Consider the following 12,685-nt stretch of genomic DNA (forward strand, 5'->3'; position numbering starts at 1 on the left):
TTATTAATTTCTCTTATATTTATCTTCCCACAATTTGCCACCCTGGAATGCTTATACTTAACTTTCCTTTGTAGTGTTTCTTCTTTACAAATGTATTTTTATCTATTAAGCTGGTATATATGCCCCACGTCCCCACAGCCTCTTTGAGTTACCCCTCACTGAATCCCTTCCCCATTTATGCAGGTTACATGAGTTAATAAATTGCTTTTCTCTTGTTAATCTGTTTGCCAAATATGCTGAGCCCCAGCCTGAGAATTTAGTAGAGAAAAATGGTGTATATTTCCACCCTCCCTTATATAGTTGTAGCTAAATCATGATCGTGAACTTAAAAAAAATATATTTATTTAAAGTCAGAGTTACAGAGCGGGTGGGGGTGATGGTTCTCCCATCTGCTTGTTTACTCCCCAAGTGTCCTCAAAGACCAGGGCTGAACCTGGAGCCAGGAACTTCATTCAGGTTTCCTTTGTAGGCTTCTGCCACTATCCCCAGGCCATTAACAGAGAGCTGGATCAAAAGTGGAGCAGCCAAGTTACAATCAGGGAGCCAATAAAGGATGCTGGCATCACAGGTAGTGGCCTTACCCACTATACACTATACCATAATGTTGGCCCTGAAATATTGAACTTATCTTTGAAACATCTGATATATTATCAAGAGAATTAATCGATTAGACCTCTGATTAACTACTATTTAAATTGAATTTCAAAACTTTCTGAATCAATAGAATTTCTGTTCTTTTGAGTGGTAGAATAGATATGAGAGAGTTAAACATTTAAGGCAAAAATCTACACACATTGTAAACAAAATTGTGAGGAATAAATGTTTACCCACTTTTTAAAGAGTAGTTTTAAACAGATTAAAATTAGGATAGTCTAGATCAAAATCATCCCAGATAGACAGTCATGTTAAGGGAACAAGTTATTCAGTCAACAAGTATGTATTGATAGCCTATTGAATTCAACAGTTGGGCTAAAAGTCTAGAACATATGTCATAATCCTGCTTGACACAGACACAACAAATATGAAAGGCATGAACACAACATGCTGCATGAAGGATACAGGAGATCACAAAATTTAGATCACAGAGTTAGCCCCAGTAGTCCAACTCAAACATGGTAGTTAAAGAGTAACAGAGCTTCTCAAAGTCATTGTCAAACTTCACTTGCATCAGAGCACCTGGAGAGCTTGTTAGACTACAGATGGTTGGGCCAACCCTCAGAGTTCCTCTTTAAGATTTTTTATTCCTTATGAACAACCTTATGAGATTCATATTAGGATAATTCTCCTTTTTATGGAGAAGAAAATAAGGCTCAGAGTAGTAAATATGCCCATTGGATTCAAAGACTTGTTTTTGTTAAAAGAATGATCACAAGATATTCTGTCTTGGGTTATAGGAGCAAATATTATTTAGAAATGTTTTAGTTTTGTGCTCTGTTGCTAGAATAATCAAAACTATTTGGATATGCATATATTCCCTATATGGAATTCATATCTTGTTTAGACAATCATTTGACTTTTGTATTGCAGAAAAGTGCCTTAGTATTCTTGTTTTAAAACAACATCTGTGTGAATCAATTCAAAGATTGTATTATAAAAGAGAATGAAATACTGATACATCCATCCATGAATAATAGCACAGACATTATTCTAAGCAAAAGGACCTGCACACGATACAACATACTTCATGTTCCTTTTTGTGAAGTTCTATAATTTTATTTCTGAAACAATGAGAACAGCGTCTAGCTTGGACTGGTGATAGAGAATATCTTTGAACAGACTCAGAACTTTCTTAGAGGATGGAAGAGATCTACTGTGGTTTGAATATTCACTCCAAAGCGCATACTGAAATTTAATTGCCATTATTAACAGTATGAAGAGGTGGGGCATGGGGCTGGCATTGTGGCACAGTGAGTTAAACCATCGCTTGCTATGCCAGCATCCCCTATTGGAGCATCATTTTGAATCCTGACTGTTCCACTTCGGATCCAACTCCCTGATAATGCACCTGAGAAAGCAGCAGCAGATGATCAAATACTTGAGCTTCTACTGCCCATGTCAGAGACCCAGATGGAGCTCCTAGCTCCTATCTTCAGCCTAGCCTAGACCTGGCTGTTACCATCATTTGAGGAGTAAACCAGCAGATGATGTGGCCATTCATGTTGTAAACATGTTTGATTAAAATATATTCTCAAGGAAAGATGAAAACAGAAAGTCATCATTTGGCAAACATCACAGAAATAATAGTAAAAGACAAGGATCATTGATCGCTACTAAAATTTGTGAATGAAACTCTGAAAAAGATGAGAATATCAACAGTATTATAGTATCTCCTCAAGAGATATTCATTAATTACAAATGAAAAAAATAGCTCTACTATGGGGAAAATTGGCAAGTGAGAGAAGTGAATAATATGTATCTTCTGGTATATACTGAGAAGAGCACAACATTTTTCTACCATATTCCTGTTGCAAATGCATACACAATATCTAATCATTAGAAATTATGGGACAAGCTCAATGAGGGTGAAGGACATTCTATAGAACAACATGTCGGGGCCAGTGCCATGGCTCAATAGGCTCATCCTCCGCCTTGCGGCGCTGGTACACCGGGTTCTAGTCCCAGTTGGGGCACCGGATTCTGTCCCGGTTGCCCCTCTTCCAGGCCTGCTCTCTGCTGTGGCCAGGGAGTGCAGTGGAGGATGGCCCAAGTCCTTGGGCCCTGCACCCGCATGGGAGACCAGGAAAAGCACCTGGCTCCTGGCTTTGGATCAGCGCGATGCAGCGCACCAGCCACGGCGGCCACTGGAGGGTGAACCAATGGCAAAAGGAAGACCTTTCTCTCTGTCTCTCTCTCTCACTGTCCACTCTGCCTGTCAAAAATAAAAAATTAAATAAAAAGGAAAACATGTCGGTATTCTTCAAAGATGTCATAATTATGAAATATCAAAGAACTATTACAGATTTAAGAATATTAAGGAAACAAGGCAAAAAGTAATGGAATTATTGATTAGATGCTTGCCAGGAAAAAATAGTGAGATATCAAAGAAAATTTAATAAAATCAATCATTAGTTTATAGCATTGTATCATTGTTAGTTTTATGGCTCTGATAAGTGCCACACGACTATGTAAGATGGCAATATGAATGGATGCTGTTTTTAACTTTTTTATAGGTTTAAATTATTCCAAAATTTAAATTGAATCATTCTATGATTGCTTATGACTCTGTTTAATATTTTACCAGATATTAACAAATTCTTTTTTTTTTTTCTACAGGCAGAGTGGACAGTGAGAGAAGGAGACAGAGAGAAAGGTCTTCCTTTTACCATTGGTTCACCCTCCAATAGCCACTGCGGATGGCGTGCAGCGGCCTGTGCATCGCGCTGATCCGATGGCAGGAGCCAGGTGCTTCTCCTGGTCTCCCATGGGGTGCAGGGCCCAAGGACTTGGGCCATCCTCCACTGCACTCCCTGGCCACAGCAGAGAGCTGGCCTGGAAGAGGGGCAACCTTGACAGAATCCGGTGCCCCGACTGGGACTAGAACCTGGTGTGCCGGCGCCGCAGGAGGATTAGCCTAGTGAGCCATGACGCTGGCCTTGATATTAACAAATTCTATATTTGTGAAATAAACGGGGTCAAGAAAAGGTTAAGGGTAAATGTTATCAACCAGACAACTTAGCAACTTAAGAAGAGTACTCATAAAATATCTGCTTTTGGCAGCACTGCAGCCCATTGACTTGCCACAAAGTGTAAGCTGACACTGAAGCTGAGGAATTACAACCCGAGGTAATGAGAGCATGTGCAAATGAGGGACTGATTTTTTGCTGATGCTTAGAAATTGGAGATGGACACTTATTAATTCTAATTTCAAAGCTGGAATAATGAGACAAGGGACTGTATAAAACAAAACAGATCCATGTAGTCTCAGAAACAACTCTTATGTGAATTATTTAATGTGTTCTTATGCAGCATATACACATAAAACAGTAATTAGTAAATCCAACAACATTCACCAATTATAATTCATATTGGACTACTTCATATAGAATATTAGTTAATTACTTTAGTTAGTAAAGTTAACATGCACAGAGAAATGATAGAGAATTTGAGTAAGACTACTAGTAAAGCCTTTTTTATATTTAGGGGGAAAAGGGAAATTATTTGCAAAATACACAGATAATTGCAAGTTCTGTTGTTGGTAGTTTACTTACTGACCCTCATGTTGTTAATGGATTAGTATCACACCACGAAATGGTTCAAAGAGCATTTTCCTCAGCTGAGTCATATGAACAGAACTTTTGGACACAATTTCAATCACCCTGTGGGATACAGAAATGTCTAGAAGAAATATGGTCATCACTGGGCTGCCAGTGACTGGCTGCACCAATGAGGTCCTTTCTCTTAGGGAGCCAGAAAATTTGATCATGTTTACCCCATTTATCTCTGGCACCTTTTCTCACCTGATTTGATGATATTAACCCTCAAGGTCTAGAACTAAAGTTATCACAGCTGCCCTAAGTCAGCAGACATTTTATATCGCTCAGTATTTGCACAGACTTTTGACCTACTTGGAGTTTTATTTAAAAAAAAAAATGGTACGATGTTAATTTTGTGTGTTTTAAAAATATGAGGAGGCTGGGGCTGGCGCTGTGGCCTGCCATGCTAGCAACCCATATGGGCGCTGGTTCAAGTCTCGGCTGTTCCACTTCCCATCCAGCTCTCTGCTATAGCCTGGGAAAGCAGTGGAAGATGGCCCAAGTCCTTGGACCCATGTACCCGTGTGGGAGACCTGGAAGAAGCTCCTGGCTCCTGGCTTCAGATGGGCATAGCTCTGGCTGTTGCAGCCAACTGGGGGGTGAATCAGCGGATGGAAGATCTCTCTCTCTCTCTCTCTTTCTGCCACTCCTCTCTCTGTGTAACTCTAACTTTCAAATAAATAAGTATAAATCTTTTTTAAAAAATATGAGGAGATAAGAATTTTTACCATCTATTAATTTATGTAGCATTTATTACAAATTTCAACCTTGCAATACTTACAAGAATAACCAGGATGAACAACAAACTTACCAACACTTGGATAACCAGGTGTAGACGGGTCTCCTCCTGGATTCAGTGATACCATGAAGGTATCATAGCTAAGATCTCCAGTCTTTGGTAAATCACAAGGATCAATATATAGAAGAACACCTCCAAATCCAGCCTTTTCCAATAGGGAAATCTAAAGGAGAAGAAACCATTAAGCTATTATCATACACATTAAAAATACATATACTACCATTTCATGGATATGACTAAGATAGAATGACTCTTTTTTTTTTCCTTTTAAAATAAACAGATATTTCAAATTTTCCAATATTATATGTGGTCAGAGAGTCTTTCTATTAAGCTCTCAGAATTCCTATAATGTCTGTATTTGATTTCTGTGGTCCACTCATGGGATTGCTCACTCTTTTTTAGTTAAATGGATTCCGACTTCCTATTTTTGTGAGAATGATAGAGTATCTGCTACCACAAGACACTACTTTGAACTGAGAACTGCTCTGACCACTCTTATGTCCTTCCCAAGAGCAAATCAAATATATCAGTGTTGTGATATATTTCCTTCAGGGTTGAGGCTGTCACACCAGTTGTTAAAATGTTGAGATACTTTCAGACTGTTAAGGAAATAGCCACTGTCCTGGACCTCCCGAGGACCCTACTGTCCATGTCATCCTGATCCCTGCCCCGAATGCACAGGCCAGATTTCCCAGATATGCAAGTTGGAGATTTACACATAACCTGTCCAGGTGTCTATGTCTGAACTATCTGTTCCCACTCTGTCCCTGTCATTAAACATTTTGAAAATAGCCCTTCATCACCTCCTTTGAGGCATATTTCATGTAAAGATCCCTCTCTGATCTTCAGTAAGCATACAATATATAAATGCAATAGGATAGATGAACTTGACACCATTCCAAGTTTCCTTTGCTTTAACTTGTTAAATTGATTTCTTTCTTTCTTTCTTTCTTCTTTTTTTTTTTTTTTTTTTTTGGTAAAACACTTACTTATTTTTGTGTGACTTACCGATATGAGAAACAATAATCATGATTTGCTAATTCTATTTGCTTCCCATGAGAGAGGAAAAGTAATGAGGTCATATAAAGGGAATGATATAGAATAGGACTAAGGATCATATTGAATACAGGCAGTTAACACAAGCCTGTGATGCTAGTTAGTTAATACCTATATTTCACTTCCCACTTACAGCTTATGTTTATTGAGTTTTTCAGAGGACTGAGCAAGGCAGAGGCTTGAGTCCTTGTCTGCATTACTCTGTGAGGGAAGAAGTCATGTTTATCTTTCTATCACTGTGCATTTATACTTAACAAGCACTTAGTAGACATTTCAGAGTATTGCTAAATGAAACAGCGAATGGGAAAAAATGTAGACTAGGTATAGAAGCTACTTTAAAAGAAATGCCTTTAGAAACTATTTAGGATTAACTTCTATTAGGAAAAATAAGACACACACATATACATATATATATATATAAACACACACATATATACATATATATATATAGCATGATTTTAACAACATAAAGAAAACAATGTGATAAAAAACGAATGTGGGAGGTCAGTGTGCTAGATTAATGGTGTTTTTTTGAGTCTTCAATATTTGGTGTAAAGAACAAAAGTATTATTTTTATAATGAAAAACTAATATTGAGAAAGTCAAGTACAATATAAGTGACTCATACTGTCTTCTAGAACAAACTGCTCAAATTAGACTTCGATGTTACTATTCCCCTCACTGTTTTGATAAAGAGGAGGGAAGAATTAAAGGGGAAAGGAGAGATGATGAGAGAAAAAGAAATAAAAAGTATTTGAATAAGAGAGGCTGACTTACTCTTCAAACCCCTACCACTTTAGTCCTAAGGGAGGACTTATGTTTAAATGTTGAAATAGCTATTCTTAACAAGAATGATCAATGTAATGATTTTCAGTGTTCTGCTTGCTATAAGAATGCATCAAGGGAAAATATACAAAATTCTCCTGGTATTTTAAAAATATTAAAATTATTTTTATTACTAAAGTAATTTATCATCATTAAAAAGCAAATGATGTAAGTGAAAACCAAAACAACACAGTTGCAGTCTCCAATTTTTCAAGAGGTTGTTAACATTAACATACTGGAGTATCTAGAACTTTTTACTATGGCTTATGCACATACATACATGCACTTACAAAATAAGACCACGTTTAATATTATTTTGCAATCTCTTTTCACTCAATAGTGCATAACACCTATCCATATTGCTAAAATATATTTTTATATAATCCTAATACATGTATATTCTAATTATGTACACTATAAATAAGGCTACAAAGAGACACCATCAGATGTAATTTAACCAACATATGTTGGTTATATAAATTATTTTTCATTTTTAATATTAAAATACAACAAACATTCTTGGAGCTAAATCTCTGAATAAATGTATATTCTCCCTTATCTGCAATTTTACTTTTGAATGTTTCAGTTCCCTTCAGACAACTTTGGTACAAAAATATTAAATAGGAAACCACAGAAATAAACAAGCCATAATTTTTTTAAATTGCAGGCCGTTCTAAGTAGCATGATGAAATTTCATGTTCTATCCTGCCCCAGAAGTGAATCATCTCTTTGTCCATGCAGGCTGTTTGATCTCTGAGTAGTCATCTTTGATATCATATCCACTGCAGTACTTATGTTCAAGTAACCTTTATGTAAGGTTATAGCCTGATGCTATATTACAGTGCTTATGTCATTCACTCCCCCGTGTCATAACATAGGCATTGCAACATGTCACATCATAAAAAGAAATTCAAGATAGTACGATATGATATTGTGAGAGAAATAAAGACTATATTCACATAACTATTACTGTATAGCATAATTACCCTGTTTTATAATTAGTTATTATTAATTTCTTACTGTGCCAAATTTATGTTAAACTATTATAGGTATGTATATACAGGAAAAAACAAGAGTACAGAAAGCCTTCAGAATGATCTGTAGTTTCAGGCATACAATGTGGGTCTTGGAATAAATCCCATAGGGATGGAAGGGTGGGCTGCTAACTTGCTTTCCTTCAATCTAAACAACATTTAATATTATTTCATTTAAAAAACTTGCCAATCTAGCCAAAAAATATTTGCCAAAACAGATTCATTAATTATGTGAAGATAACTCTATTTGTGGCCACAATTTGGGGGCACTTGTGCATTTTCTTCTGAGAATTATTTGCTTATTAATATCTATTTTTAAAATTCCTGAGCTACTTGTCCATTTACAATTATATATTGGGTGATACCTTTATGTTGGTATGAAGAAGTAGACATTAGGAAGATATGGTTCCTGTTCTCAGGAAGTTCAGTCTACCAGTGGAATTACCAGAAGTTTTCATCTTCATGCTAATCCCAGTTAACTGACAATGAATGGTTATGTAAAGAGGGAGTGTGAGGCCAAATGCAGGGTCACTGCAAAAGTGATTCTGCGATTGATATTTGCTATAGCACAAGAAAGAGATGTGGTAAGTCATAATTTGTTTTCTTTTTCCTTTATCTTTAATTTTCTGATTCTGCTTTAGTGGGTTAGTCAAAATATTCTCTAAAGTACCTTCTATAAAGTTTATGAAACCTAGGATATAAGATCTATCAGCCAAAAATAATATACTAGATGTGTAGATTTTTGTCTCTTCCATGTCTATTTGGTGATATGATGTAAACCCTTGTATAATCAATATAGAAATATTACCCTATAGCTGATGGGGAATTATACATTATATTTGTTCAGAATTGATTACTGCCCCAAAACCTTGAAGGGGTATCTCTACACTAGTATACTTCAAAAATGAATAAAAATGGAATGAAAGATACATTTATTTTGGTGCAAAACATTTTGAATCCATGCATGGTTTTTTCATAAAATTAATATTATGTGAACATTCTGAAGACCTATCATGTGTGATTTAGCTTCATTTTCCATTTTATGCCTGCAATATTTGGATCTGAGGTGAATACTTCTTCAATATCATCAAATCTCGTTCCTGGTGCCAACCCTCACTGACCATCACAGAGCTTTTAATACAGAAACTCTTAATTTCAGAAATTATCTACTGTTCCATTTCCAATTAAGTTGGCAATGGAGGACATTACCTGTATTAAATCAAATCAAAATGTTCCTGTCCACTGCTTAGAGTTAAATTGAACTTTGGGAACATTTTGGACATTTTGGGATTGGCTAAAATGATCAAGACATCTACTCTTCTGATAGAATTATGATTTTTAAAAACACATTTAAGGGGCCGGTGCTGTGGTGGGTGGGTTAACACCCTGGCCTGAAGCGCCAGCATCCCATATGGACACCGGTTCGAGACCCAGCTGTTCCACTTCTGATCCAGCTCCCTATTATGGCCTGGGAAAGCAGTAGAAGATGGCCCAAGTCCTTGGGTCCCTACACTGGCGTGGGAGACCCAGAAAAAGCTCCTGGCTCCTGGCTTTGGGTCGGCGCAGCTCTAGCTGTTGCGACCAATTGAGGAGTGAACCATCCAATGGAAGATCTATTTCTCACTCTCTCTCTGCCTCTCCTTCTCTCTCTGTGTAACTTTTTCAAATAAATAAATAAATCTTTTAAAAAATCTCATTTAAGAACAACCTAATGCAAAAGGAGTGCAGTCAGCAGTCACTGGGTTGTCAGCTTCAGCAGGTGGCAGACTGTCCTTTGGCAAAGGAAAACGTGTTTAGTCCAGACCAAGAGCTCAATAGCTCTCACAGCTCTAGATCGAGTAAGACCCAGGACGATGATTATTCTGGGGTTTAATTTTTCAAAAGAAGAGTCAATTATCAGGCATCGAGCCTCAGACACTGATCTTTATCTCTTGCTTTAGTCTCTCAAGTAATGAGTTAAGGGTTCTTTCATCTTACTAGCTACCCACCTTGACTCATAACCACCATGTCCAGTGTTGCAGAAACAGACTTCTGAAGAAAGCCAGGGACAGAAAAGGAGCAGTCAGAGGACATGAACATGAATGTGGAAAAGAGGGAGATGCCATGTACAGACTTTAGGTCTGATTGTATTCCTTTGACCCGGAGTAGGAGAGATTATCCTCCCTTACTTTGGACAGGCTTCTGTTATCTGCAAATAAATCAGACATAACCAAGACAAGGGAAAAAGTACTTGAATGAGAGAGAGTTCTGGATTCTGCTACCAATCTTGACACTAGACACCTATGTGACAACTCATGTAATCTCTCTAGGCCTCGGTTTCATCATCCATAAAATGCAAAGATTAAAATACATTATTCTCAAAGATCCTTTCTTTTCTAAATAAAAAATAGTGTTGTCTAATTTAATGATTTTAAGACCCCTAATAGAGAAATATTTATTATATTTTTAAATTAGTCAATTAATTTGAGAGGCAGAGACACAGAGCAGGGAGAAAGACAGTGAACTCCCATCCATGGCTTCACTTTTCAAGTTCCCTCAACAGTGTAAGTCAGAAGCTAGGAACACAATCTCAATTTCCCACATTGGTAGCAGAGACCCAACTGTTTCAGCCATTACCTGCTGCCTTTCAGGGTGTTCATTAGTGGGAAGCTGGAATCAGAAGTGGAGTTATGACTCAGCACAGGCATGTTACGTTAGCAGCAATTTAACCACTGTGCAAAATATCCACTTCAAGTCTACTATGAAATATAGGCCTGTGTTACTTAAGAAAAAGGACATCTTCTAAGATATGCATCATCAGGCCTTTTCTTCTTTGTGTGAATATCATGCAGGATACTTACACAGACTAAGAAAACCAATGCACTAGGAAATAACACCTATGTGGCCACTGTTATAAAAATGTTTCATGAAAGACCATACATTGTTAAGCAACACATGACTACATATTGTCATATACAAAATTTGCTTTTAAACTATTGATCAGAATATAACACATTTTATATGGTTAGAAAGGATATTTAAGTTTTATGATGTTTCTTTTCATTGAACTTCTATTAGGGATAAAATACAAGGAAAAATGAAATACTTAGACATTAAACCTTAAAATTTTAAGCAACTGAATTCTTCCTTTCCTCCTTTTCAGATCAAATTCAATATTATATTGTGAATGCTATTTGTAAAATAAAATACTTCATAATTTTTAGTCCCCAAAATATGCTTCATACTGTTTGCATTGATGACAACTGCATAATCACACAGGGTTAAATTGATACTGCTTTAATGCAGCTGTCAACATTCTGTTTACACTGGAAATATTTCTACTCTAATGAGTACTTCCACTGGAATTTCATCTCCAAGAGAGAAGTTGTATATTGTGCGCTTATTCAACATGTCCATCAGTGATGATTACGAATCCTCCCATATCAGCTAAGAATTATTCTTTTCCTTCAAAAAATTTTCTCATGTTTTTCATAAAAATTGGAATAATCACCCAACTAAACACTGAGCCACAGCTACCCTTTGCCAAGTCTTCATAGGTGGCAACTTCTCAATGTGCCCCAGGTGCCTGACAAAGCTGCTAAATTAGCTATCAAGAAATTGTCCTTAGTTAATCCTGAGACACTTTTCAGTTTTTATGCTAGGAACAGTCAGCTGCCTTCAAGTTACATCGCAGCTTCACCACCACTAACAAAAGAAAAATAACATTTGACACATTTTTGATTCCCACAACAAACCAAGTGAAATTTATTTTGTTTTTCTTTCTGGTAATTAACAAGGATTCAGTGGATAATTTTAGTAGTACCCAGTTGTGACCTGCTTGAAGCTGGAATCCTATAGTATCATCTTCTCTGTCCAGGGCCTAGTTAGAGTACCCAGCATGAAATGATCTTTCTATTGAGGCTGAATTGATGAATGAATTACTATATGTATCAAGAAAGAATGCATGAAGAATATAGTATAATTTTATACTGTGGTGTATGTGAAAAAAGTGCAGTATATGAATGGTATTTTGCTCTGACATTCACAGTTCCTAGCTAGAAAACTTGTGGCATCTTATAAATATTTTTAGAATGTGAATATAAGTACTAAGCTAGCTTGTTTTGAAATTTAAGAAACAACACATTTAATTAACTGTATTGCACTCTCTCCCAGTCCTTCTATAAAATACATAATTAAAACAAGTCTATTTGTTTTATTTTTGTTTGCTTTCTGTTTTTATTTAAGAGCAGAGATAAAAAGTGTTGGAGAGTAGCCCACTGGGCTTTGACATTGTGATTTTTCCTTGGTGACAGGGCCTTATAGATAAAATGTCTTTGGCAGACTTCAAGGCAGCTGACCCTATATTTCTTGCTTGAGCGATATTAATACATCTCCCTGGATATAGTATATAGAACTAAGTCCTATCAATTACCAAAATCTCCTCCGGAATAAATGGTACTAGTAGTTCATGGAAGGGCATGAACAATCTTATCAAACAGACATCACAAAACTTGAAACTTGTGGGAATTATTCATCCAGGGATAGTAATCTGGTGCCTGGTTCAACATAGGTTAATATTCTCTCTGCCCTGGATTGGCAGTGTATAGGTACTGGTGGTTGCATGATATTCATATATTCAGGAAAAATCATTCAAAAAATCAAAGCCAGGGAGTACAAGAAAGGACCTTGCTTCAATCCCTACTGCTTTTAACTTCTCTCCTTTTCAATCTCTAATTTTAC

General features: G+C 36.6%; 1 protein-coding gene across 12 annotated transcripts in view; it reads right to left on the reverse strand.

Moving 5' to 3' along the window:
• The window catches only part of NAALADL2 (N-acetylated alpha-linked acidic dipeptidase like 2), a 1,439,631-nt gene that overhangs the window by 519,264 nt on the left and 907,682 nt on the right, over nt 1-12,685 (reverse strand). For all 12 annotated transcript variants that reach the window (XM_070072494.2, XM_070072500.2, XM_089330911.1 and 9 more), the window contains one exon: nt 5,065-5,215. In XM_070072494.2, the coding sequence (XP_069928595.2) occupies nt 5,065-5,215 (151 nt within the window). The remainder of the gene's footprint in view (nt 1-5,064; nt 5,216-12,685) is intronic.

This window comes from Oryctolagus cuniculus, chromosome 4 (genome assembly GCF_051225735.1).
Source record: "Oryctolagus cuniculus isolate XC-2025 breed Fujian yellow rabbit chromosome 4, ASM5122573v1, whole genome shotgun sequence".
Lineage (NCBI taxonomy): Eukaryota > Metazoa > Chordata > Mammalia > Lagomorpha > Leporidae > Oryctolagus > Oryctolagus cuniculus.